The sequence below is a fragment of the Urocitellus parryii genome, chromosome 7 (assembly GCF_045843805.1).
Source record: "Urocitellus parryii isolate mUroPar1 chromosome 7, mUroPar1.hap1, whole genome shotgun sequence".
Classification (NCBI taxonomy): domain Eukaryota; kingdom Metazoa; phylum Chordata; class Mammalia; order Rodentia; family Sciuridae; genus Urocitellus; species Urocitellus parryii.
Genome location: NC_135537.1, coordinates 179,231,870 through 179,258,562, shown reverse-complemented (window position 1 = coordinate 179,258,562; position 26,693 = coordinate 179,231,870). Strand labels below are relative to the sequence as shown.

The window sequence follows — 26,693 nt, the reverse complement described above, 5'->3', positions numbered from 1 at the left end:
CTCACCTGAGAGTGTCTCAAACTCTCGGATGGGGCTTCTCCAGGTATCTGTGCTCAAGACTGAGAAACTGCCGTCAGTGGTTTGGCACACTGAACACTAAGCCAAAGAGAGATGGTCAGTTCTGCGTTTTGCATGAACCACACAGGTGGCCGGCGGAGTAGAAGGTGAATTTGGAAGGACAAGCTGGAAGTCAGGGAGGTGAGTTAGAAGACAGCTGCTGCCCAAGTGGGCTCTGGGAGTTGGGTGGAGAGATTGAGGTGACGTAGGTATTCAACTTGGATTTCAAACTAATGAAAAAAATCACCGTGAGTAATTTTAATAGAACTTCATAGATAGAAAAAGAGTAAGTCAAAAAAGGATAAATTACTGATTTATTTGGAAACAGTGAATGAGTTATGATATAGGCAATGTTATAGCATCACAATTGAGATGAAAGACAGAATAGTTTTGTTTCATACTTTCAACACTTTTGTTTCCTTTTGTTATCAAGACCAATTATAATTATGCAAATTTTGACTATTTCTCTGTGCAAATACAAACAGGCAAATCAATTATCTACTGTCAAAGTAAATTTCCATTTACAGCAAAATAAATGGAAATTAAGTCGCCATTTTTAAGAAGTGTAGGGGGGAAATCTTCCCATTAATAGGTCTATAGAAAAAAACATATAAAAGGAACTTTTTAAATCCTGAAAGACATTAGGCTGTAATTGTATGACTCACAAGTGCTAATCCACTTTCTGATGGATTCCGAACATCCTGGCTCCTAGTCAAAAGGCGCCATCAACTGTACTTTGTCTTGCAAGCTCAGTTTCCACTCAACTTCAATGCAGGGCATAAATTTGCCTTGTTATAAATTCCTGACATACAACAGAAGCAATTTTCATCATCGCTTTTTGTTCATAAAATCATTAATCGTCTAAAAATGATTTGATTGAAATGACAGAAGCTTCTGATGCACAATGAGAACTTGTAATAAATTTTGATTGGGGACTTGATTGAAATTCATGCCATTTCAGATACTGAGAAAATAATTTGATTTTAGTGAAAATGTGTTTGTGCAGAGCTGCTTCCACGTGATTGTTTCAGAACACAGAGCACTTGAAGTTTTGAACTTTCTGGGCTTTCTGTTTGTTTTTCGCTCCTATGGCAGCTGGGGGCAGGGGTTGCCGGGAATTGAAGCTAGGTCCTCCAGTAGGCTAGGCAAGTGCGCTACCCCGAGCTACGTCCCCAGATTAATCTCTTGGTTTTATAAAACCCTAACCCATACTCCATCACAAGTGAAAACTGCTCAGGCTGGCCTCCAACCTGGGATCCTCTTGCCTTAGCCTCTGATTAGCAGGGATTACAGGCTTGCACCCCTGTGTCAGGCATCCATGTGTATTTCTAACAGATAAGAACTCTTTTAAAGAATAATTACAATGCTATTATCACACCTTCAAAAAAAAAGTTAACAACTCCTTAAATTCACTCCTATGGTTTGGATCTGAGGTGTCCTCCAAATTAACCCAGGAATATTCAGAGTTGATTGGATTAGGAGCCCTGGAACCTGATCCGTCCATCCTAGTTTGAATGTGCTCACTGGGTGGTAACTGCAGGCAGGGGGGCGGGGCTGGAGGAGGGAGTCACTGGGGGCTGCCCTGGGAGGGTGCACCTTCTCTGCAGCCCCTTCCCCGCTCTGCTTCCTGCTGCAGGGAGAGAAGCAGTTTCCCTCTGCCAACCCCTCCTTCCCCATGTTCTGCCTCACCTTAGGCCCGGAGTAGTGGAGTCAGCTGACCATGGACTGAACCTCTGAAACTGTGAGCCATAATCAACTGTTCCTCCTCTAAGTGGTTCTTGTTGTGTATTTTGGTCACAGTGATAGAATCCTGACTGACACAGTCCCCTCAAAGGCCCATGTTTGAAAGCTTATTCCTCACCCATGGCTCCATGGGAAGGTGGAGGGACCTTCAAGAGACAGAGTCCAGTGGGAGGTCTTCCAGGCATTGGGAGGTGTGGCTTGGAAGAGGAAATGGGACCCCCAGCCCCTTCCTCTTTCTCTGCTTTGAGCCCTGGCCATGAGGTGAGCAGCTTGGCTCCACCACAGGCTTCTGCCATGGTGGGCTGCCAGGTCACAAAACCTAAAGCCCTGGGGTCATGACTTCAGTCATGACCATGGACTGAAACCTCCAAAACTGTGGACCAAAATAAACCTTCCACTCTTTGTAAATTGGTCAACTCAGGTGTTTTGTTATAGGAATAGAAAGGTAACTAACACATTCACCAGATGCCCAATTTATATGCAAAGATCCCTTAAAATAGGATTTTAAGATGATAAATCATCAGTGAAACCAACAGTAAATTGAAAACCACTGTAAGAGATTGACTTCCAGCACAAGGAACTCACAGACCCACTCCCCAGTGAAACCAATGAACAGACAGCCATTTGAAGTATCAGAAAATGACCTTAGGGTACTCAGCAAACAAAGAAGTATCTGTGCAAGAAAATCTATTAAACTATGATAAGAGTCTGTGGTATGTGAACCAAACACCAACCTTGAACTGCCCTCTCTCTCCCTGCTCCCAGCTCTGTGAGATGGAAACTCTGCTCCAGATTGGAACAACCAAAGACAAGAGGCCCCCTCTCCCCTCTCCCCAGGTCCCAGTCGGAGGACTTTCTTCCTGGGAGGGGCAGGACTTCAGCATTTCTCATGCTGCTCCCGGTTACCTGTTGCTGAGGCTAAGTCAAGGGCAAGGACTTAGGACTGGCCAAGAGGTAAGGACTCTCCTCTTCTTCGGCCCAGCCCCTACTCACTGAATGGAGACGCTGGGGCATGAGATCACAGAGGATACCATTATAAGGTCATGGTTCCATCCCAAGAGAGGACAGCTGAGAACTCCTGTTTCCTTTCCACCTCGCATTCCAATCCTAAAACAGGACTGTTGCTCAGATAAAAGCACAAACCCTAGCTCAGAAATTTTGCCTGGGGAAAGAAGCAATCTACAAAACAGAAAGGCCCTAATCTCTTCCCAAAGGAACTGACCGGTGACGGTAGAGGGCTTGGGAAGCCAAAGACAACAGAAGTGAGAACTTGAGGTGGATGGACAGGAAGCTTTGGTCTGAGGGGGTACTGCTGTTGGGGGTTGAAGGTAGACCCCAGTCATTAACACAGACGGGGGATCAACCGCACATGGAGGAAAGCACCACCTTCCTTTATGCAGGAAAAGTCTAGATGGCGTTTGTGGGTTTGAAGATGGAAAGCTGAAGAAACAGTGATTCCTCTTTTCTTTATGAAGTAGGTGGTGAGCCTCTTAATGAGAGGGAGGAGAAAGAGAGGTCTGATTCTTATTAAGCACAGAGGAAATGGGAGCATGCTGTGACTGAGAGATGAATAATATACGCACAGGGATATGGACACATAAAGACCATGGAGGTGGAAATGAAAGACTGGAATCCATGAATTCCAAGCAGTGCCCACCCATCAGCAGGGGAGTAGAAGCGCCTCACTCTGCTCAGCAGCCTTAGGATAAGAGAAAAGCCTGGCTGTGCGTGATCACCAGACCTACTGACCACCGACAAGGAGGGCTCTGCTTCCAGAGCTCAAGGTGCCCTTCCAGGTGGTGCTGGAGCCCAGCTGGACCTCTACGCTGCCAAGCTCTCCAGTTTGGTTTCCCTTTGTAAAAGGAACGCAGTGCGCTCAGGGGCCTGACTTATCTGGATAGTCACCAAATATGAGGATGACGGTTCCACCAACCCCACACACCTCCACCACCATGTATCCCCCTCAGCGGGCTCCCTCCCTCCCTCTCCACCTCCAACCCAGTCTAGCTGTGGGGGTTTCTTCTCCAATCCCCCCTCCCCTCTCCAGCTCCTTTGGTGAACTGGATCCTCCCTGTAGTTCTAGGAGGACATGAGGCGCCAGGATCCAAATCCACGTGTCTGGTGGTCCTACCAAAGAGAGGCCAGAAGGTGCTTCCCCGGCTGCCTTCCAATCGCCTCTGGCATCAAGAAGCCTGGAGCCAGAGCCAGGGTCTCCCAGCGCGCAGTGCGCAGCCAAACCACAGGAGGCGACGTGTCCCTTCACCCCAACTGCCCACGGCACAAGGCTCTCCAGCTCTTGTCCAGGAGGGGGAAGAGCCCTGTGTGACCCCGCTAGGTGGGTCCACGGTGAGGGGGGTGTCAGTTGTCCATCTCCCGGAGGCAGAGGGCAGCCCTGGAGGGGAGCGCGCGACTCAGCGCCGGTGGCGACATTCCAGCCTCCCGGGACCAGCACCGTAGCCCAGTCCCCAAGAGTGCGGCGACCTCCTCCGGCGGCCTGGCTGGGGAACAGGGGAGCTTCTGGGCGGGGAGGCGCGGCGGCCGCACCGGGTGGGCAGGGCGGGGAGAGGCGGGGCGGTCGCCTCCGCGAGTCCGGCCCGGCCCACCCCGGCCTCTCCGCTGGGCACGGGACAGCGGCAGGCCGGAGCGCGGAGGGCCGAGGACTCGGCGCCCACCAGGCGGGGCTGCATGAGGCCCCCGCGCGGCCAGCCCTTCTGGCTGCTGCTCCTGCTCGCAGCCGCCTGCGCGGGGATCCTCCTCGTCCTGTACTCCTGGCCGGTGGAGCGGTTCCCGGGGTCCCAGTCCCGAGCCAGGTAGGGCTGCCGGCTGACCCAGGGGCGCAGGGGGCGAGCAGGGAGCGGGAGGGCGCCCCGCACAGGGCTCTCCGGCCGCCCGCAGCCTTCAACCCGTCCTCCGCGTCTACCCCGCGGGGTGGCTCACGGCGGGGACTCCGCCTCGCCCCTTTGTCCCCAGAGCCTCCATCCAGAGCTAACCTCGCGCTGCCTCGACCCCGCGGCCTCTGCCGGGGTCTGAAAGTCACGGACGACCGTTCCTGCACTCTGGGTTGATTCCCTCTGTGCCCGATTTAAAACACTTTATTGTCTAAGTTTGGCTGAAACACCCGAGTCTGAGAAAAAGAGTTTCTTATGTGTAGGCAACTCTCCGAAACGTCACCCATTTTCAGACTCCACTTCTGAGGCCGGAACCCAGCTCTCCTGGCTTCCACCTTTGCCGGGATCCTCAGGCAGGTCGACTGTTGGTTCTGGTCTCTACTCTGCTGGCGCCAGGCGCCCCTCCCTCCCGGCCTGGCTGCGCGGCTGTTTATTTCTGGATAAGCGGCACCTGGACTCCCCCGGGAACAAAGGCCGCTTCTGGGTGCATCTGAATCCCCACCTGCGCCTCCTCCTGCGCGGGTCCCCCTCCTGCTTGCCCAGGCACCTTTCATTTCATTTGCGCCCCACGAGGAGAAACCTGAGAGTCTGCCATTAGCAGGACCGGGTTCCAGTTACTAGAGAAGTCTCAAAAGGATTTAGTTTTACTTCTGGTGGGCAGACCAAGCCGCAGTGGAGTCTGGGTTTGGGAGGCCAAAGAGCACCGGAGCCTCACCTAGAGGCTTTGGCAGGCTTTCCATTTCAGTGCATCGGCACTCCTCAGCACACCTTACTGCAGGCACAGTGAGATGGAAACAAAATATCTGCTTCCAGGGGACAAGGTCAAAGGACACATCCAAGTTCCAAATAATATGAAGCACTCTTGCGAATTATTACGAGTCCACCCCTCTTAGATGGAAGGGTGCTCTAGTGGGACCTGAGGTCACTAACATCCTTTAAAAGCACCCAATATATCTTTAAATATGAGTTTTATTGTATCTCCATTATGCTTCAATAAAGCCCCTTTTAAATTCTTTGTTTTAAGATTATTCTCCTTGCCAAGCACTGTGGTGCAGGCTTGTAATCCCAAGGCTCCAGAGGCTGAGGCAGGAGGATCACAATTTTGAGGCCAGCCCGGGCAACTTAGTGACACCCTGTCTCAAAATAAAAATAAAAAGGGCTGGTGGCAAAGCTCCACTGAGTCCAACCCCCAGCAGCGCACACACACGTTCTTCCTTTCAAAATCTACAATCTAGTATGACTCAAAAACCTGCCCATTCTTTGCTTCTTGGTGATGGATGTGTTGTAACAAATCCCAGGGGACTGGTCAGGACTCATTCTCATGGAGGTGGTGGATATTTTAGCCCAAGGGGGAAGCAGCATGGGAGGGGGACAGCCAGTGAGCTGTGTGACCTTCTGCAACTAGGACTGCGGTGGGACTTTCCTGGCTACAGGGGACAGTCCAGGAAGATTGACTGGGACAGGGTCTCTGGAATGAAGGAGGGAGCTCTGAGTGCATCTTGAGAGGAATGCAGCTGGGAAGAATCTAGTTCAGTGGTTCCCAGGCATGAGGATTTCTAGGCCTGTTTTATATATATATATATATATATATATATATATATATATATATATATATATATATATATTTATGAAGGAGGGGGTGAGGATCTACACAGGATTTCCAGTTACCATCTATTGTCAACATTATTTTGCAAAAGAAAGGACATTTTAGGGCCCCCCCGATTAATAGCAATATGACCTAAGTTGAGTAAATTTAGTTTTTTGAAAAACAGGCTACAATGAGCCGGGTGCAGTGGCACATGCCTGTAATCCCAGCAGCTGAGAAGGCTGAGGCAGGAGGATTGCAAGTTCAAAGCCAGCCTCAGCAATTTAGCCAGACTTATCTCAAAATAAAAACAAAAAGGACTTGGGGTGTGGTTCAGTGGTTAAGCACCCCGGGGTTCAATCTCTGGTACAAAACAACAACAACAACAACAACAATAACAAAAAAACCCATTGACCTTATTTCTCTTTCAGCTGGTAAAACTTCCCAGAGGGGCATGAGTGGCTCATCCCCTTTCCCTTTCCCTTCCAGGCAGCCCAGGCAGGCAGCTGGAAGCACTTGGATTCCTGAGCGGGAGGAGTAGAACAGAGGCTGGGAGAGTTCAGGGCAGCAAAACTGAATGGAGGTGGGGGGATCCCCATGTTCACCAGTCCCCCCACCCTAGCACCTCTCTCCCACCTGTCTCAAGTCTGCCCTGTTCAGCAGTATCTCCATCTGGTTCTCAAAACTGGAGGCACATTAGAGTCACCTGGAATGTGGGTGCAATCAATCAGATCAGAATTTGGGGACTGGGCTCCCTAGGCAGCCCCGGTTGAGCACTGTATCCTGGCCCTTTCTCAAAGGGGTCACCTTATTCATGTGGCTGAACAGGGGACCAGTTCCAGGGGGAAAAGGGACAGCAGAGGGGGGAATCATCTCTGCCTTTTCTGAGCTGTCACTCGAGGGTCTTTCAGGAAACCTGGGAAACCAAAGGGAGGCAGATCCCAGATTCCGGAGTGGTCGGCTGTCTCAGCACCTACAAGAGGTTTTTCGATTTTCCCCTTGCACACTGCCAATCCCAAGTCCTCTGCCACCTGCTCTTTTCTGGTTGCTGGGGGCAGGGGTAGCATGACCACCCTTTTGAATGGGCTTATGGTGGACCCTATTCCTTCCTTCCAGTTTTCCCTCTGCCCTGCTATTGGGGCCACCTCATGCCTGGGAATTGGGAGTAACATCAGCTCCTTTCCTCTCTCCAGAAGGGACACTAAGAGAGAGGCTGGCACAAGGTCCTTTAGGTAACAATGGCTGGTATTTAGAAGGCATTTTTCATATGTGATAACCTAGACTTTCTTTGGACCCAACAATCAGATGAGCTCAACGTGATCCTCCTTGTTGCACAGATATGAAGACAGGTTCCAAGACGTTCAGTAACTGCCTGAGACTGCAAGTGGTAGAGCAGGATACAACCTGGGAGGTCAGGCTTCTGAGTCCGGCACTTCACCAGGACAGTGCTACAGAAGGTTGAAGGGATCCCATCATCTTAGACCTACTGCCCGCCTCCCGGGCTTTGGCAGGGGACCCCTCAGATGGTCCCAATTCTAGAGACAATCTTTCCTATTTTCTATTTTCATACTTTAACCACCATCTCACTGTTCCTATAGACCCCACATTTTTGCCATTCACTGAGGGACCTAATTTCTGGGTTTATGTAGCTAGGCAGAACACAATCAAGTGACAGTATTTTGTGTGCCCAAAGAGGGAGATATGAGCAAGAATGAGAGTGTGGGAAAAGGGTGAAAAGAATATACTTTTTGGACCCTGACACTCTGTCAGGAATCCATCTGGAAGCTTTCAAGGGGTAGGTCAGATCTGATGCCACGGCTGACCTGGGCCTCTGCTTTACTTCTGCCCTCTCCCACAGGGACATCCTGCCTCACCAAGCATTCTTCCAATCCAAGGCAAGGCGTTCTGGGAACACAAAGGTACAGTGATCACCTCCCCAGGGGCACTTTTAAGCATTCTCAGGTTCTCAGGGAGGAGGGGAAAGAAGAACAAACTAGAACATTCTCAGGAGATTCCTGGGCCTGGCTCTCTGGCTCTCCACCAGCACAAAGCTGAGCATCCACCCATTGGGGTGTCTGTAACCTAACCAGTAGGGTGTCCTGTACCCCAGCAACAGAAAAGGGTGAATAAATAAGCGCGCTTGGGGTGTATCCAGATGAAAAGTTCTTAGGAATCTTAAAATGTCACCATAAAACTTCAGGTGGATTTTACACTGATCCTGGAAATACCTACTGACTTTAAGTCACATCTAAACTATTCACCATGGAGTCAACTCCAAGCTCTGAGAAGATGTTCATGCTCGGTAGAGGATCTGAGAACTTAGAGGGCCCTGCTCCATAGTCCTAAGTAATGGCCACCATGGACCACAGGTCCCCATGAGCTGCTTGGCACGTTACCTGCCTCCTCTGACTTAAACCTCTCGGCAACCCTGGAAGGTAACTCTCCCAGGTGAGCAGACTGTGGCACAGAGAAGTTAAGTGGCTTGCTCAGGATCCCTCAGGGGGCAAGAGGTGGTACTGGGACCAAGTCCAGATCTGACCCCAGAAGCTGGCCCTGTTCCACCCTGCCACCCAGGGCTGGTTGTGGCAGTTGATCTGGGAGGTTTCTATCTGTGAAGTTCTCAGTGGTAGAGTGCCCACCTAGCATGAGTGAGGCACTGTAAAGTTGTTTTCAGTGCCCGGGAGACTGATTGAGGAGGCCACAGGGAAAGAGACTTCCCGGCATACAAGAGGTAAGTGACAGCCAAGATGTTCAGAGACAGAGCAAGTGGTCCTGGGCAGCTGACTGGGAGGGGGGCATTAAGAACAGAGGCCAATGGCCATGTGACCATCAGGTGAAGAGAGACCCTACATATTGTATGAGTACTTGAACTAGGTTGTCTTTAAATTTTCCAAAGTCCTTTCTACCTGGAATTACATGATGCTAATTAATACATGTCCCCACCTGGTTTAAAACAAAGGGTTTGAGGTGGTTTCTGAATACATATAACAAGGTGTTCCAGAAAAAAATGGGTCCTACTGTTTGAGGACCCCAAAGGGCCATGAAACCAAAAAGAGGCAGACAGATCCAGGATTCCACAGAATGCAGTTTATCAGGGTGTGGTCCTGTGCAGCAGCAAGACCTGCATATGACCCTGAAATTTGAGTCCAGAAAGACAGGCATATTTCTGGGTTAGACCAAAAGTGACTTTATCCAGCTGGAACGGATCTGGTTTATCTTGAGATAATTTCAAATAGTCAAGTGCATCCCTGGAGCCAGGGTCCACGTTATAAAGCTCCACATACAATTCCAGTGTTATTATCTGCTTAGGGTCTGCTGGGAAATAATGCAGGAAAAACTAGGGCTATTCAGGGGCAATAATGGCAGTTCCATCCCAAGATGGCTGCAGTCATGGCAAGCTGAATCCATGTCTGAGACAAAAACAAAATCAAATAAAATGAGGAGAAGCCCAAAGGAAAAGTAAATGTAGAAAAATAAGGCAATGCTACAAGGTGGGAGAGACGGGCCAGGTACCTGGCTCTGAGCTTTCTGGTGGCCAGAGCTAAGAAGACCTTGCCACCACGTCCGAGGGGTAAAAGTGAGCCAGCTACCCAAGGGAACCCAGGCTTTGCTGATGTAGAGACCCGAAAACTCTCCTCTGGGGCTGTAAAGAGGGCCCCTATGAAACAAAGGGTGGCACACCCCTGCCATCCCAGGAGCTTGGAAGGCTGAGGCAACAGGATCATAAATTTGAGTCCAAACTGGGCAACTTTGTGAGACCTTGTCTCAAAAAAACCAGAGATGTGGTGAGGCTGGTGTAGCTCGTGGTAGAGCAGCCCTGGGTTCAACCCCCAGTGCCACAAAAAAGAGAGGCCCCCCAAAACACCTTTATGACAAATTAGATTGTGAAATTATTATAGTCAGTTCTGCTATAATGCCTCTTTGAAAATGTGAAGTTGTGCCAACAAGATGGATATGTTAGCTATTGTGGTAATGCACTCGTAGAATCCCAGGGACTTGGGAGGCTGAAGTAGGGGGAATGCCGGTTCCAGGGCAGCCTCAGCAATTTAGCAAATCCCTAATGAGATCCTGTCTCCAAAAAAAGAAAGAAAGAAAGAAAGAAAGAGTGCTGAGGATGTGGTTCAATGGTAAAGTACTGCTGGGTTCAATACCTGGTACAAAAAAAAAAAAAAAAAAGAAAAGAAAAAGAAAAAAGAAAGGATTGGATTGCATATAGACAACAACTTGAGCATCACACAAATTTTGCATTTGCTTATGAGTAATTTTGCCAGTGAGAACACTAAGTAGAAAATCACACCCAACTGAACCAGGCCACACAAAGACACACAAAAAGTGCACCCACACTCACCCTTGAGCTATCTGTCAGCTTCCTGTCATGTGTTATGGGCTGACCCCACACACGGTATTACAACTTCCCTTCCAATTTCAGATAACCCCCCCTCCCTCCATTTCACACCCACAAGCTGCTACCCTTCGGACACCACTTCCACAAGCAAACCTCAAGTCTGTTTCAAGGAAAAGTGCCATTTTGGGTTCGTAGTTATGTGTCACTCAACAATGCAGGCTCCTGTCTTTCTCGGGTCCCTGTCTTTGGTTTCATGTCAATGGCGTGTCCAAGTATTGGGCCGCTCACTCCATCTCCCTAAGCACTGTGGTTCAGTTGCACAGTTTCGTAAGACGTGGTTAAGAGTTGCTGCACTGCGGTAGCAGTGGGGTGACAGTGCAGCTACCTCTTGCCGTCCTCCCATCAGGGAGCCCCATTAACGCAGCCCAGCCCAGCCACAGCTCCTGGATCCCAATGCTGTGGACAGGCTTCCACACTCTCCCTTAGAGGTGTTGTGTTCATTTCCTGTTACTGTCGGGGACAAGTGACAACAGACTGGGTGGCTTCAAACAACAGAAATTGATTCTCCAAGAGGTCTGGAGGCCAGAAATCCAAATCAAAGTCTTAGCAGGGCCATGCTACCCCGAAGGCTCTAAGGCAAGCTCCCCGGGCTCTCCCGCTCTGGTGGTCCGGGAGCTGCACCTTCCACCCGCTGTCATGACATGTTGTTCCCGTGTCTTCACAGGCCTCCTTATGAGGAGGCTCACTGTTGGATTCAGAGCCCAACAAATCACATATTGGCCTCAGTTTTGTTTTTGTTTTTGTTTTGTTTTGCGGGGGTGGGGATGGTCCTGGGGATTGAACTCTGGGCCTAAAGCACGTTAGGCAAATGCTCTACCCCTGAACAACATCCCCAGCCCTAGATGGCCTCGTCTTTAATGACACCTTTGATTACCTAGTTCCAAATAAGGGCACATATTAAGGTTCTAGATGGACATGAACTATGGGGGGGGGGCGGTAAATGAGTGGAACATAAACACCAATGGGAAGAAAGGTAGTTACAAATCTCCCCTTTCACACAAGAGTCCTACAGGGAGTCCTGCCAGAGACAGGATTTGGACCAGGCTGATGGATTCCAAAGCCGGGGCCCAACTCCTCCACTGAAGGGGCAGGTCATACTGTCAGGGCACTGGAAAGTGCCCAATGTTTGCCCAGGTCTGGGGCGAAGGAGTGGGAGGCCAGACCCGGCAGAGCATGGAGATGTGGTGTCTGGGAGAGGAAGGGGTGGCAGGCTAAATCCAGAATTTTCTCTGACCCTCACCAGGCGGCTGGACCAGAGGCCATTTCAATGAGCAGATCCGGGTGGCCCCAGTCTGGAGGGGAAGGGCGCTCATCCCTGCAGCTCTCCTGGAGGCCACCCACCCACCCAGGCCCCTTCCTCCTGGGGCTCAGCCTTCTTATCTTCTCACCCACAGAGCCGGCCCTGCCCACACCCGCTTGACCTGGCCATTCTGAGGCACCAACGCTTCCGGAAACTGTTTGATCTCTCCACTCCAGTGCTGCTGTGGGGGGGCCTCTTCACCCCAGAGCTCTGGGACAACCTGAGTCAGCAGAAGGGCCCCTATGGCTGGCAGGGACTCTCACACCAAAGTACCTGCTACCGCCTGCCTCTTCCCTGCCTCCCCTGCTTCCTCCTGCTGGCCCTGGGGTGGGCCAGGCCCCACTCCCTCAGTGATCTGCGTTCTCCCCTGAGACCCCAGCTGTGTGACACCGACCTCATCTCCTTCCTTCCTCCAAGCACCCAGGGCTCAGCAGAGGGCTGGAGTGCCCCGCCTGGCAGTCCTCGCCACCCTGGGCTCTCCCTGGCACCAAGTATTCGGGTCCAACAGAGGTTGAGGACAGAGGCCAAAGGGGCCCCATCAGCCCACTCAGGGTTGCTGCTCAGAAACCACTTCCCTCAGGCCCCGAGCCCCTCCACATCAGAGCTGCCCCCAGTCCACTTCAGATTCACTTGCTCTTGAGGCCACTGAAGGCCCAGCAGAGCCTCCTTCCCTTCACCCTTCTCTTAGTTCTCTCCCTCACTGACCCCCCCCCCATTCTCCGCCCACCCTTTGTGCCTCTGGGGAGGGGCTGGGGCCAGGCCTCTGGGGAGCAAGGCCAGGAGAGGCCCCCATGACTCCATGGCTCCCCCTTGTCTTCATGCACAGCCATCGCCTCTACCCTGAGCCTTCTGAACAGCTCAGAGAACGAAAGACTGTTTGCCGCCTCGGGGGGCCCCTCCCCAGACTGCATTCGCTGTGCCGTGGTGGGTAATGGAGGCATTCTGAACGGGTCCCGTCAGGGTCTGCAAATTGATGCCCATGACTACGTGTTCAGGTATGAGGGCAGGGGCCTGGAAGGGCTGGGACAGCAGAGCTGGGTGGAGAGCCCAGGCAGCACCCCCGAGACAGCTCGGCAGTGATGATGGGTAGACAGGCACAGACCCCACAGACCTGAAGACAGAGCGTGGGTACGCTGTCCAGGAGGACCTGGGAGCCAGGGGCCACCAGGCCAGTGTGCCCGCTCCCAGGACCCCTGCACACAGATGTTGCCCTGGGCAAAGGGAGTGTCTACACAGAAGTAGGGGGAGAGGATAGGGGAGGCAGAGCTGGAAGGAAAGCAGATAGCATGGTGTGACCACGATGACACTGATGTCCTCCGTTCTGGCCAGACTCAATGGAGCAGTGATCAAAGGCTTTGAGCAAGATGTGGGCACCAAGACTTCCTTCTATGGTTTCACTGTGAACACCATGAAGAACTCCCTCATCTCCTACCAGAACCTGGGCTTCACTTCTGTGCCACAAGGACAGGTGAGGCCTCTGATGGCCATGCCGTGAGATGAACAGTGGGTGCCATGTTCCTGGGCCTGTTGGTGGGATGGGACTAAGGACTTTCAGACCCCAGTCCAGTGGCTGGAGAGGTAGTGCCAGGATCTTGGCTGCCCAAGGTGTAGCCATTAAAGGTCAAGGCAGATCTGGTCAGACTAATATTTACTGAAGGCCGATGATGTGCCAGGCAGTTGACAGATACCACATCAACTTTTACACTGCCTCACTTTACTGGTGAGAAAATTGAGACTTGGTTTCCTTTCATTCAGCAAGTGGGCAGTAGGCCAGAATTCAAATCCAGACTGCCCACCCCAGAACTCATATCTTCTGGGGGGATCACCACGTCATGGCGCGGTCCAGTAGAAGAGTATCTATTGAACACCTCTTTGGCGCCCAGGACATAGACACAGACGTCATTGCAGCCTCAAGTGGGATCATCATACCTATTTCCAAATGGCAAAACTCAGACTCTGAGTTTCAGGAACATGTCCACTGTCACCCAGCTAGAATTATCAAAACCTAGGCCTCTTGGACTACAGGACTAGGATTGTTTCCACGTCCCCATAGGACCCACCAAAAGAATGACAATGTGACCTCTCAAATTCTCACAACAGCTCTGTGTAGGAAACCGAGGTTCAGAGAGACCAAGAAACATGCCCCAGGTCACAGGTCACAGCTAGTGACAGCATCCAGATTGTCTCAGCCACACTCAGGTGTCCTGACTTTATGCGTCCTGCCTCAGACAATCTGGGTGCCACATGCAGATCCCAGGAAAGAGGTTCTGTATTGCAGAAGCTGGTCACTGGGTGAAGGGCAACAGGGAAATCCCAAGAACTCAACAATCCTCAGACACTGAATATGACTCAGAGTTGAGGAACTGCGTTGACTACCTGCTGGACACCCACGTGACCCTATGGGTCTCCTACTGGCTCCAGGGGCAGTTTCTCTGAAACTGGTTTCCAGAACCTTCTCTGACTAAAGCATTCAGGAGGGTCCTTCCCATACTATGGATGCACTGAATTCCCCTAATAGAACCTTTCATTGCTAATAACGGAAAAAATGGGGCAGATTTCTGGTATGGCCATAATACCTGCATCAGTTATTTATTGCTGTATAATGAATGACACCAACACCTTAAACAACATTTATTATCTCACTGTTTCAATGGGTGGGGAATCTGAGAGTGGCTTATTAGAGCGGTTCTGGCTCAGTCTTTCAGGCAATGGGTTGTTGTCATCTTATGGCTTGACTGGGGCTGGAGTCAGGATGGTTCTTCCCTCAAAGGTCCTTGAGACTTGCACCCCTCTATAAGCCACTCAAGAGTTCCCATGACCTAGCAGCTAATTTCCCTCAGAGTATCATCTAAAAGAGAGCAAGGAGCCCCAGCACCTTTATGACCTAGTCTTCAAAGTCATATATTATCATATTCCACTTTCCATTTAACAGCAAAATTCTGTACACTAGTCCCTAAGTCCAGCCCCTACTCCAGGGAGCTGGGTGCAGAGGTGCACACCCACAATCCCAGCTACTTGGGAGGCTGAGGCAGGAGGACAGCAAATTTGAGCCAGCCTGAGCAACATAGACTGTCTCAAAATAAAATTTAACAAGAGCTGGGAGTATAGCTCAGTGGTATTGCAAAAAAAAAAAAAATAGTGTTTGGGGACAACAATTGGTCTTCACCCTTCTAGGGAAGGGTGTCAAAGACCTGAACCTACATTGAAACAACCACAGTCCCTCAGAGTAAGAAGAAAGGCCTGTTAGGAAACTCCTCAGCAGCTCTGGTGGCGAGACTGTGTGGAGGGCAGTTTGGAGGGCAGTTCACTCCAAGCAGAAGCTGAATGTGGCCTTATCCCTGTTGCCCTAATAGGACCTGCGCTATATCTTCATCCCCTCAAGCATCCGTGACTACCTGATGCTGAGATCAGCCATCCTGGGTGTGTCTGTCCCAGAGGGCCCTGACAAAGGGGACAGGTGAGCAGCCACATGGTAGTGGTGTGAGGCTGTGGTGTAGGGGGCGGGTCATGCTGAGTGGTCACTCCATGTTTCTGGGGCCACAGTGGAGCCGGTCACTGGGTGAAGGGCAACAGGGAAATCCCAAGAACTCAACAATCCTCAGACATTGAATGTGATTCAGTGCTGAGGAACTGTGCTGACTACCTGCAGGACACCCAGGTGACCCTATTGGTCTCCTACTGGCTCCAGGGGCAGTTTCTCTGAATGGAGAGAGCAGGCCTGGCTCCTTGCTTTAGGCCATGGTCTCTATCACCAGTCCAGCTGTCAGCTGCTCAAGGCCACAGGCCACAGTGGCAGAGGCCTTTCCTCAGCTGGTTCTGAGGACCCGTTGAGAACACTGTTCTGAAGACTAGGTAGAGGCCATCCTGGTGGGTGGGCACCCTCCCAAGAAGCCCAGAGCACAGGCTCCTCAGGCAGTGTCCTGACAGGTGACAAGCCAGGACACACTGTCTTCCCTCTCCCACCTTCCAAGGCAGTGGGCTGCGCCCAGCTCTTGTGGACCGTGTCCTGGCCCGGGTCAACACCTGCTCCCGGCACTGCCCAGTGTCTTCTCCTGAAATCAGTTGCTTAGAAACCTGTGCTACCACTGAGACATGAGCAGTCCCCTCTCACAGTGCCCTCTGGACATTTCACCCACTCCCCAAAGAGCACATTTTGAGGGGCCTTTCTGGGTCAAATCACAAGGGCCAGTCTGGCATCTGTCGGGGTCCTGTGTCCAGGCCCTCCCCCACCCCCTTGTGTTACCCAACAATTGCTCCCCCTGTTGCTATTGGCCACCAGGATGGGCTCTGTGACACCAACGGGACTGGGCTCTTTGGGGGGGCTGCCCCAGGGACATCAGGTGGACATAAGCCTCCCCAACACCAATGAGCTCCCCCTCCCACACCCCCAATCCATCCCCAACCCAATCCCCCTCCCAGTCCCGCTCCAACCACATTGTCCTCCCTTCCAGTCAGCAGCCCTACCCCAGCCCGGCAGGCTCACTCCCCCCTGCCTCCCCCACCCGGGGGTCTTCCTCCCGCCCACCCTCTCACCCTGCCACCCCAAACACCTCTCAGCCCTCTTCCCGGACTTCCTCCCTGACCCCGAGTCCTCACATCCAACATGTGGTCCGGACTCCACCGGCCTCCAAATCCCCCTCCCTGTCTGGCTTTAAGTCCCTCTCTAGAAACCCTTCCCTGACCCCCTCGGTGCCGGTGGGCAAGTCCCCCTACCAAAGCCCGGTGCCCTCGTCCTCCTACATCGGGCCCTCGGCCCCGAGCATCCCGTCCTGCATCGCTCCCTACGTGCCCCGCTTCCTCAACGAGGCCTCCTTCTTCCAGCCGCCGACATCACCGCTCCCCCAGAACCAGTGCTTCCCCTGCACCTTCCCCTGCACCCAGGCCCGGGAGCCCCCGCCCATGCCCGACTCCTTCTACCTGCCGCTGCTGCCGCCGCCCCCGCTCCCGCCGCAGACCACCTGCACCTACCCCACGCCGCCCTCGCTCTTCATCCCGCCCAGCTCGCTCTCCTACTCCCCGCCCACCGAGGTGCTGCTGCGAGGGAAGCCGCACGTGGTGCCCACCGTGCTGCCCGCCACCTTCTACACCCCCTTCTCGCGCTACTACTCGCAGCCCCGGCCCTACTACCGCTCCCAGCGCCGGAACCTCAGCTCCACCTTCTTCCCCTCGCTCTCCCCCTTGCCCTTCGACGGTTCCGGGCGCTCTGTCCACTTCTATCGTGGGTCCTAGGCCTCACACCTATTTTGGACCGGAAGCCTCTGCCAGTAAATTCAAACTACTGCACCCAGAATTCATCAGCTACCTGACAAAGAGGTACGGGGATGGGGGGACGGGCGGAACACCAGCTCCATTTCCTCGGCCACACCTACCTCGGGTGAGGGGTCCAGGCAGTCGGTGCTCCCCAACTCCCCCGCAGAGTGCTGAGGGCCCCGCAGTGCCAAGCACTTTGCCACGGCACTAGTCCTTTGCTTGCTACCTTGATGGAGCAGTCAGTCGACAGGCAATGGCAGAAAACTCAGGATAAGCCCAGGAAGTTTATTTCCCAGGGACCCTCACACAAAGGCACAGGCCCTATACCCAGGAGCCAGCTGTGCAGAGGTAGGGGGTATTAGAAACAGTGCCATCACTTCTAGCCCCAAACCCAGCCAGCTGAAAGCCACCACTGGAGGAATCTGGGGAAGAAAGGGCCTGATCTCCTTCTGTCCCTCTCTCCTCCCAGTAGTTCTCAACAGAGGGTGGGGTAGGGTGAGTACTTGGTCCTGTCTGAAGACATTCTTGTCTATCACAGGAGGGGGGTCAGGTGAGTGCCATTAGTGGGTAGAGGCCAGGGCTGCTGCTGAACAGGAGGTGCACAGAATGGCCCCTGCAACAAGAACTACCCAGCCAGGCAGGCTGGTGCACTGCCTGTGATCCCAGCGTCTCCCAAGGCTGAGGGAGGGTGAAGCAGGAGGATGGCAAGTTCAGTGAGCCTTAGCAACTTCTCAAAATAAAATAAAAGGCTGGGTGCGGGTAACTCAGTGATTAAGCACCCCTGGGTTCAATTCCCAGTACCCAGAGCAGGAGGTGGTGGGACTATGCCATAAATGTCAATGGTGCCATAGTTGAGAAACCCTGAAGTAGCCCAGAGGCAAGCATCCCAGGACAGAGTGGAGAAGGGTAGCCAAGTGCATCTGGGGAGCCCCACAGAAACCACAGCAGTTATATGCCCATTCTGCAGGTCATATGAGTGTGGGCACCAGCACACCAGTGAGTCCAGACCCAGGATCTGAGCTCCCACCTCACTCATTCCTGAGTGATCAAGATGTGGGGTAGAGAAAGGGCTCACACTAAATGAATAGGCTGCTAAAGTCCTAGGCTTTGTGGTTACCTAACAATAGGAGTGGAAATAAGGTGTTGCCAGTGGAGAAAGGCGGAAATATCCTACCTGAGTTTCCTTTCTCATCTTCCCAACTCCTGCCATGAGATCCTTGAATTTTGGAATTTACTTGGCTTTTTCCCCAAATGGGGAACTGATTGGGTAGAAGGACCATATGTTGTTTACTTGTTTGAATGGGTAGCTGTGCAGTATAGTTAGTGGTGCAATCTGAAGCTAACAGACAAACAGTTGAATGTTTCTCGGGTTTTAATACCTTTTTGTTTGCAGGTTTTTGAAATCAAAATTGATTAACACAAACTTCGGAGACCTATATATGCCCAGTACTGGGGCCCTCATGCTGCTGACAGCTTTGCATACTTGTGACCAGGTAAGGAGCCTGAGGCCACAGAGCAGAGATTTGAGCAGAACTCAGTATTGACTCCCAATAGTCCTTCCCTGAGACCTGACCACCTAGATAGGGACTCCAGGCCGCCATCCCACAGTGAAAGGATTCCCCAGTGCAGGAGTGGCACGATCAACCTGCTTGCACACCTGCTCCCCAGGGTCCTCCCCAGGAAGGGCCTGAGCCAGCTTTGCCTTGAACCGTGCAGCCACCTGCCCCAGCACTTCTTTCACATTAAATCACGCTGCTCTTCTGAAAGCAGAATCTTCTCAACCAGGAGGTCCTCTTGTGGGGACATGCTGGAACTGACATGGGACAGGTGAGCAGGCTCAGTGTCCCACACATAAACATACTGAAGTCATGGAGTAAATGTTCCTGATGAGATGTCGTTGGAACGGCAGAGGCTGAGCAGTTTTCAAGACCCTGGTAAAGCCAGTACAAAGGCTAGAGGCCAAACTCCACTCTGGTCCCACATATTTTCCCTATTTTAATATAGAAGTCTCTTGATTGCAGTCACTATTAATTCCTGAATCAGCCTGAACTTGAAGATCATGGCTTTAGTCACACCAAAGTTTCAAACCCAGCTTTGCCTTAAGTGAGTGGAGGGAGACATGTCTCCACTTCCTTGCTTGTTCAGGGGGATAACTTATCTTGAGGTGTTAATGCTGGGGTTAGAATGTGTAAGAAAAAAGTGCCCCTGTGAGCTGTATTTACTTGCATCTGCACCTATGCACCTGTGTGGGCACAGAGCAGACCTTTCTGAGTTCATACACCTCCAAGCATCAACAAATACTAACTCAATAATGGTTTTATCCAGGTCAGTGCCTATGGATTCATCACAAAGAACTACCAGAAATATTCTGACCACTATTTCGAACGAGTAAAGAAGCCACTGATATTCTATGCAAACCATGATCTGCCCCTGGAAGCCGTTCTGTGGAGAGACCTACATAAGGCTGGCATCCTTTGGCTGTACCAGCGCTGATCCCAAAGCACAAAGTCTTCTGCTTCTTGCAGGGCTGTGACCCTGGTACCCACAAGTGGCCAAAAGCCCTCCCCCCTTTTTTTCAACCTTTGAGAAGGGGGTTCACTCCCCCCTGATCCTCTACTTCCCAACAGAAGATACTGAGGTGAACTCATGACTGTTACTAAAAGGGAGGGCACCCTATCTTACCATCTAAAGGAAAACCCTCTGGGTCTTACACATCCCAGTTTGGTTAAAGGAAAGCAGACTGCTTTGCTGGATTTATTTCAAAATTGAAGACAACATTCCCAACATCAGTGACCCTTACCAGCAAGAGGCAGGCACACCTTGGAGCTAAGCAAGAGCCAACAGACTTAGATCAATGATGCCATTCAGGATCCATCAGTAACCAAGATCAAGCCAGACAAGCGGGCAAACACACAATCCCAGCCCCAACTCACCCCTAATGGCATGTCATACCCAAACACCAAAGTCACTCAACTGAGGACATCTCAAGCACCTGAGACCATGATTTTTCTGCCCCCTGATAAAGTATAAGAGCAAAAGGCAAAAGTAAAACTCAAGACTAGGTTAACTGCATAAATGACCATTTTGTCTTGTGCTGGGGGTTGGTAGAGAAAGTACAGAAGATGCTGGTGTTCAGCACGAAGTTTACCAGAGTCCAAGAACAGGAGATACTGGTGTTTGATGGGGGTCAACTGCACAGAAGCCTGCCTGCCACCGCCACCAATGCTGAGGATCCTGTCACCAACAGGATGACACTACTGGTGATGAAACCTCATCCTCACATCATGGCTTCAATAAATTTGAACCTATCTAGCTCATAGGCAGTTTCATAATTTTATGGGCATTTAAGTGATTTTAAGTCTCACCCAATAGCCCCTAACCAAGCCCTGATACTGGACACAAACTAGTGGCTTTAGATCAGTAGGCTGCGCTGCACATGGAGCAAGAGCTGTTGCCAGCAAATGCTGGCAACTTCCCAAGGTAGCCACTGCCTACACTGGCCAATCCACCAAGGCCAGGTTTCTACGGTTTTGGGAGCTTGATTTTATTCTCTCAAGAGGGATGAAGAACTCGGTCACCACACACAATAGCATTCAGTAATGCAGACATCTGATCAACACAATTGACAGGTGGTGGGCTTTAGTTACAAGGCAGCTACCACTGTTTGGAGCCCAGGACTTAGACTAGAGGGAAACAACGTTTCAGTTACTGGGATCAGGACAAAGCCTCCTGGGTGACCTTACCTCCAGGAGAGTGGTATGATCCTTTGACAGAATACTTGGTTTGGAAGGAAGTCAAACGGGGGAATATATAAGGTACCCTGACAGTCACAATCCATTCTGGTGTCTTACAGTGACCTAGTGATGATCACTACCACTAATCTGATTAGCTTGGTAACCTAGCACTGCCCTGACACCCAAGATTATAGTACTTTCCCCGTGCCCACCGACCCTCTCTAGATGCCAGTAATACCTTTATCAGTGCTTTATTAGATTTAAGGTAAAAGAAAGCAATGTTTGTGGGTAGCAATACAAGCAGTATATCATCACTTTAGCAGGTACAAATATAGAAAAAAAAGATCAAATTCTTATTCTGTGAAACTCCTAAGAATGTTCTCTTGAATCATAGAACAAATAATGTTCTTTGTGTCTCAATCTGAAATCCACATTGCTAGTGAATAAAAAATACAACAAAACAGAACCTTTAATTGTGCTTCAAAAGTTTAAATAAAACAATGACTTCACAAGAAATCCACTAAGAAATGCTTTTTGAGGACAAGCATTGTTTCCCTTAGCTTCCTACAACAATGTATGCACATTAACAATTTCAGTTTACAATCACCGAAGTACCACCTATACATGAGACTATACTCAGACCACCTAAACTAAAGTTCAGATATTTTTATAGTTATACCCCAACTTCACTAGCTGCTAAAAGTGGTGATGGTGATCTCAGTCACTCAAATTCCTTGGCTATTTTTGAGGATGAAATCCAAAAAAATTCTTATGATTCTAGTTGGGTGGGATTAACTCAGGCATTAGCAGAAGCAGGGCTGTGCAGATCCCATCTGGCACCACCGGGAGATAACCTGTAAAACAGAACAATTTCCAGTAAACAGCCAACTAAGTGCGTCACAACCAAACATTAAAAGCAAAAGGCAAACAGTCTAAGAGGATTTGTTCTAGCCATTATGTATTGGGCATATGTATACTGGGGGAGCAGGCTGGTGAGATTCTAAAGGACTCATTTTAAGGAGCCAGTATCTAAGGGGGGTGGCCAGAAAAGACTCCCACTAAACAGCAGGGATATTTGCATCCAACTCCCTCTGAATCTCAAGGTTTACCCAGGTTGGTTGAGCGAGCCACCTGGAAGCAGATGATAACAATGTGGATCTTCCCACCTGCTGACCCACTCCTTCACTTTACTTGGCAGGCTGTAAGCAGCTGGGGCCAGTTTTCAGGCTTGTTAAATCTCACCCCAATCAAGACTGCCCTGGTAACTAAACAAAAATGTGACCTTAAAGATCAGCTCTCCAGTTTCAACAGAAGAGAAAATCTGGGTCCACTTCAAGCCTGGCATTTAAAAGGAAACAAAGAATCACCCCCACAGTTCCACTTTGCTTTTTTCTTGCTCATGTGCCAACCTCTGCTGCCCAAGCAGTGGCCCAGTGCCAGCCATGCCATCCAGACAGAATCTCAGCTACAGGAAGAAGGGCTCCCTGGTGGTGTTAACAAAGCAAAGGAAACCAACAGTTCTGCCAGGGCCATGGCACTCTTCTTTCCTAAATGTCAGGACACTGCTACAGAGGCAAGGTCAGTAATTAAGCATTCTCACTGCCACAAGCTGGCATATATTTTACATTCCAGTTTCAGTTTCAAAGGGCACATTCATTTCCTTGAAATATGTGGTAGGCACTCTTCTCCTTCACAGTAAGTCCTTGCCCATTTCTGTAGTCTCACAGAGCCTGTGCCTTCAGAGCTATCACTGAAAGGGACAGACATTAACAGGGCAACTAGACCTTTAGTCTGAACATCTGATCTGTAGACTGGAGTCTCAGCAGGGCACACATAACACCCTGCACTGTCCACTTGATTTGATCCTTGTAAAGCCTGAACTACTACTGGAACATGGAGCCACACCTTAAGCCTCAGAATAGATTATTTTCCCTCAATTGAGATTTTCAGACAGGGATAACTAACCATCATAGGCTTGTGAGGCTTCTTAGGAACACATAAGATAAATAATTTACAAACAGGAGAAGAACTGTTTTACTTGCCTTCTGGTAAAGCAGTTTACAGTTAGTAACCTTGCTGAGTAGACACCTAGCAATGAAAACAAAAGTATGTTAAAGACTCCCTGCTACTTAGCACCTTCCCAAGTCCAGGGCAGGGGAGACAAAAAGAGCTAACCCTTCACCCAAGCATGTGCAGCAGGACTTCTCTGCTTACATGAGAGATTCCACTTGAGGTTCAGGTCCATGGTGCCTGCCACAATGTGGCTGCTAGAGGGTCCTTTTCCAACGGAAGCAGAGATTGCACCTGGTGAGGAAGAGAAACTGGAAAAAATGAAAAAAAAAAAAGAAAAAGAAAACTACTGAAGAAGATATAAACAGAGTACCTCTAAAGTAGTTCTCTTTAAAATCACGAACTTCTCATAAGGCAAACTTGCAAAGCTGAGTTTCAGATATCCACATTCCACACAGAAAGGCCTTTCCTTGCCTTCAGACAGGGATAACTTGACATCATCATGAACTCAGCTCACCAATCTGCTAGCCCACAGTACTGCCCACCAGAGCACACGTCAATGATTTCTTATTAAGTCGTGCTTTACTTCCCTCATGAGAGCTATCCATCAATTTTGTCTACTTTATTAGAGTATGCTTTCCTTCCATGGCAAAAATTTTTAGTATTTGGTGTCTGGATGCAGCCAGTGTCCTAGACCTGGCTCAATGACAACTCCTAGCCTTATAAAAAGACTTAAGCAGAGTGCTTCACAGCTGAACAAGAGGCAACATTCAATTGTCTCTCTAGGACATCAGTAAAATGCCTAGTAGGTGCAGATCACTCATCCTTTCAACTAGCCTATTGAGGACCAGTTGCATAAACAGCACCTACTGCCACGAGATGACAATACTACACAAGGTCATTTCTCCTTCATCCATCTGCATGTACAAAACTATCCTGCAGAACAAGCATGTGGCTTTCAGTTTTTTAAGATAGAGGATTAGACATCTGCCCCACAAGCTACTTAAAAATAGCCATCACTATAATCTTGCTGTAATAAAATCCTTGAGCTCAAAGCAGATCAGAGCATCTAACTGTTCCTACACACCTGCTCTGGGACTGGCTACATATGACTCTTGGGACACCCTCTAGAGTCATTCTCATCCATGGCTGGTGTGGGGCCCAGATGTGTACATTCTAACACTATGTAGGTGGTTTTGACATACAACCAGGTTTGAAAACCATTAACCCCGTTTTAAAAGAAGCGCCATAGTGCTTTTATTTGGTATCAAGCCAAGACTGGAGCCCAGACCTCTAGTTAATCTAACAGTTTCTCAATCTTAACTCTACTGACATTTCAGGTGGAAGTTCTTATAGGTGCTGTCTATGCTTTGTAGGACAGTTAGCAGCATCCACCAGACACTTGGTTCACCCTCCATCCTCAGTTGAGAGTCCAAGATACAACTAACTCAAAAAATAGTTATGGGGCTGGGGTTTTAGCTCAGTGGTAGAGCGCTTGCTAGCACGTGTGAGACACTGGGTTCAATTCTCAGCACCACATATAAATAAATGAAATGGTTTTTAACTTTGGACAGAACTCCCTAAGCCTGTTTATTTACTCAGCAGCAGATTGTGTTATGGAGGAGTCTACCTCATACAGGTTGTTAATACAAATACCATTTCTGAGAATTTTAGGCAATAATAATAATCATCATCATCATCATCAAGCAGAAAGAATTTCATACTATTTCCCTTGTCTGGGCAACTACAATCCTGGAAGACTCCCACATCCCCAAATCCAAAAGGCCAGTAAGTACTTAAAGGGGACCATAACCTGTGCAATTCTATCAAAGCTAAAATCTTACCATTTACAGAAATTTCATCACAAAAATTCTTAAGGTCAATATTTTAAGATGATGGGTTTCACAAGTCCACAGCCAATACCATGGATCTAAAAGAGAAATAAGGATGTCATAGTTCATTCTAACAGAAACTACCTTCAGGCATTTATTTTCAAAAAGCTGAGCCTCAGTTAAGTCAGAACTCTTCACAAAAGATGTCACTTCAGCCAGGGATAACTTATGTCCTCCTCAGCTCAACCAGTAACAGATTCCTAAATCCCAGCAACCAAAACTTATTTTCCAAGTCTGTTTCATCCCCATACACAATGCCATCCATGTTGCCTTCAAACAGTGACACCTAGTGGCCTCATATTACAGTAGCACAGACCCTCCCCATTTCTACTGTAAAGGGACTTTAATCACCCTGTACTCACATTCAACTTAACTTGGAACAACTTATGAGGTGGATGTGCCGGAACATCACGCCATCTCTGCTTTCTGGTGACCACCCCCAGGACCTGCTTGCATCCATCTTTTCTCATTTTGCGGTTCCGTTACTTTTAAACTGCAACCTGCAGCTCTGCTTCTCATCTCCCCAGAAGCTAGAGAAAGGCTTTCAGAAATGGAAACAAAGTTTCCTTATCAAAACTAGATTTCCAGCCAGGCGCGATGGCGCACAACCCTAATCCCAGCGAAGGAGGCGGGTGGGGCGGTGTTAAGGCAGTAGGATGGCAAATTCGGGTCAGTTTCTGCGACTTGGCAAGATCCCGTCTCAAAATTTGAAAACGAGTGAATAAAAAAAGCTAGAATAATGTAGCTCAATAGTAAATCCCTCTGGGTTCAATCCCTGGTACTGGTAAGAAAAAAATAGTATTACCAGATTTCCAAAGTCTACAATCCCTTTCACTACCATTAGTAAATAAAAACGACTGCCTGGGTGTTCTCAAGGCTTTCACGCCAAGGGTGCATTCCCGCGCTCACACTCCCGAGGCCGAATACTGCAGTGCCACGCGCCTAGCCTGGCCCCGGGCCTAACCTGTCCACAGGTGGACAGCGAGCCCGACAGGCCCAGGGCCCCCGGGCGCGCGTGCTCAGCACGAAAGTGGACGCACGGGGTCGCGCAAACTGCAAGGACCTCCCTCTCCCAGGAGGAACCCTGCGACGCCAAAAACGGGGTTCAGCTCTCTTCTTTCCCAATTTCTCGCCGTTTGGGAAGCATTTCCTCGTACAGAACCTCAACCCTACCACCACTCTGTGAGAGGGAGGCCGGGCTGATGGTCGCCACTTCGCCTCTCAGTGCTACCCCCATGTTGAAGAAAGCCCCGTTTTCCCACCTCGGCAACCATACCATCACCCAAAGCCTGTAAGGCTGCTCAGCGGTGCTGCACCCCACCGTGGCGCCATGCTTCCCAGACACGCGGCCGATCGCTGAAAGAACGCGAGACCGCGCCTGCGCGCAACTCTCCCCGGCGGTCTCGCCGGAGCTCTCGCGAGATTAAGGGAGGCGGATGGGAAATGTCGTTCTCGCGTCGCCGACCGAGCCGCGGTAAGACGGAGGCCGCCACGAGGGGCAGCAGAGGGCGCTGGCTAGGAAGCCTGGTCCCTGGCGGGCCCCGCGGTCGGGTGGCAAAGGTGGAGGTTGCTGAGCTGTGCCGTGCACTAGCGGTCCCGGGCCGAGGCTGGGGAGGCGCCGGAAGTTCGAGGGCAGGACCGAGAAGGACGACGAGGCCCGGCCGCATTGCATTTCTCCTGGCGCCGCGGACTGTGTCGTGGGGCGGAGGGGGGGCGTTTAGGGTGGTCCGTGGGGCGAGGCCTGGCGCGGGGGATGGCCTGGACTCCGCGAGGGGAGACGGAAAGCCTCAGATTACTATGAAAAGAGCATAACGTCGTAACACCCTCTG

The 26,693-nt window shown here is 50.5% G+C and overlaps 2 protein-coding genes, 1 long non-coding RNA gene and 3 other non-coding genes across 8 annotated transcripts; 2 read left to right on the top strand and 4 right to left on the bottom strand.

Moving 5' to 3' along the window:
- Positions 1–4,410: 4,410 nt before the first annotated feature.
- On the top strand, positions 4,411–21,327 carry St6galnac2 (ST6 N-acetylgalactosaminide alpha-2,6-sialyltransferase 2). Its single transcript, XM_026404845.2, has 9 exons — positions 4,411–4,610; positions 8,132–8,192; positions 12,073–12,247; positions 12,805–12,973; positions 13,308–13,446; positions 15,332–15,435; positions 17,208–17,291; positions 18,622–18,721; positions 19,554–21,327. The coding sequence occupies exons 1-9, from the start codon at positions 4,486–4,488 to the stop codon at positions 19,719–19,721; spliced, it is 1,125 nt and encodes a 374-aa protein (XP_026260630.1). The 5' UTR covers positions 4,411–4,485; the 3' UTR covers positions 19,722–21,327.
- LOC144255833 (testis-specific serine/proline-rich protein) lies at positions 16,344–17,207 on the top strand. Its single transcript, XM_077800812.1, has one exon. It carries the CDS (start codon positions 16,344–16,346, stop codon positions 17,205–17,207), a length of 864 nt encoding a protein of 287 aa, XP_077656938.1.
- An 81-nt stretch (positions 21,328–21,408) lies between the features above and the next one.
- Positions 21,409–26,227, bottom strand: LOC113193970 (uncharacterized). 3 transcript variants are annotated; one of them, XR_003302210.2, is made up of 6 exons: positions 26,141–26,227; positions 25,227–25,405; positions 24,817–24,902; positions 23,177–23,283; positions 23,005–23,050; positions 21,409–21,816 (listed from the first exon to the last, which is right to left on the bottom strand). It is a non-coding gene; the product is annotated as an uncharacterized LOC113193970 (long non-coding RNA). The 3 variants fall into 3 exon arrangements; XR_003302209.2 differs by having other exon boundaries at positions 23,177–23,266; XR_003302211.2 differs by having other exon boundaries at positions 23,177–23,266; positions 26,127–26,215.
- Positions 22,869–22,941, bottom strand: LOC113194008 (small nucleolar RNA R38). Its single transcript, XR_003302220.1, has one exon. It is a non-coding gene; the product is annotated as a small nucleolar RNA R38 (small nucleolar RNA).
- LOC113194009 (small nucleolar RNA R38) lies at positions 23,401–23,484 on the bottom strand. The gene has a single exon (XR_003302221.1). It is a non-coding gene; the product is annotated as a small nucleolar RNA R38 (small nucleolar RNA).
- LOC113194010 (small nucleolar RNA R38) lies at positions 24,973–25,050 on the bottom strand. The gene has a single exon (XR_003302222.1). It is a non-coding gene; the product is annotated as a small nucleolar RNA R38 (small nucleolar RNA).
- Positions 26,228–26,693: the final 466 nt, after the last annotated feature.

What these genes read in the sequence shown, in the direction of transcription:
- St6galnac2 (XM_026404845.2), top strand. Translation starts at nt 4,486, where the DNA reads ATGAGGCCCCCGCGCGGCCAGCCCTTCTGGCTGCTGCTCCTGCTCGCA. An exon ending in GCCCATGACTACGTGTTCAG is followed by an intron (nt 12,974 to 13,307) that starts GTATGAGGGCAG and finishes CGTTCTGGCCAG; the next exon opens with ACTCAATGGAGCAGTGATCA. An exon ending in GGCCCTGACAAAGGGGACAG is followed by an intron (nt 15,436 to 17,207) that starts GTGAGCAGCCAC and finishes CGTGGGTCCTAG; the next exon opens with GCCTCACACCTATTTTGGAC.
- LOC144255833 (XM_077800812.1), top strand. Translation starts at nt 16,344, where the DNA reads ATGAGCTCCCCCTCCCACACCCCCAATCCATCCCCAACCCAATCCCCC.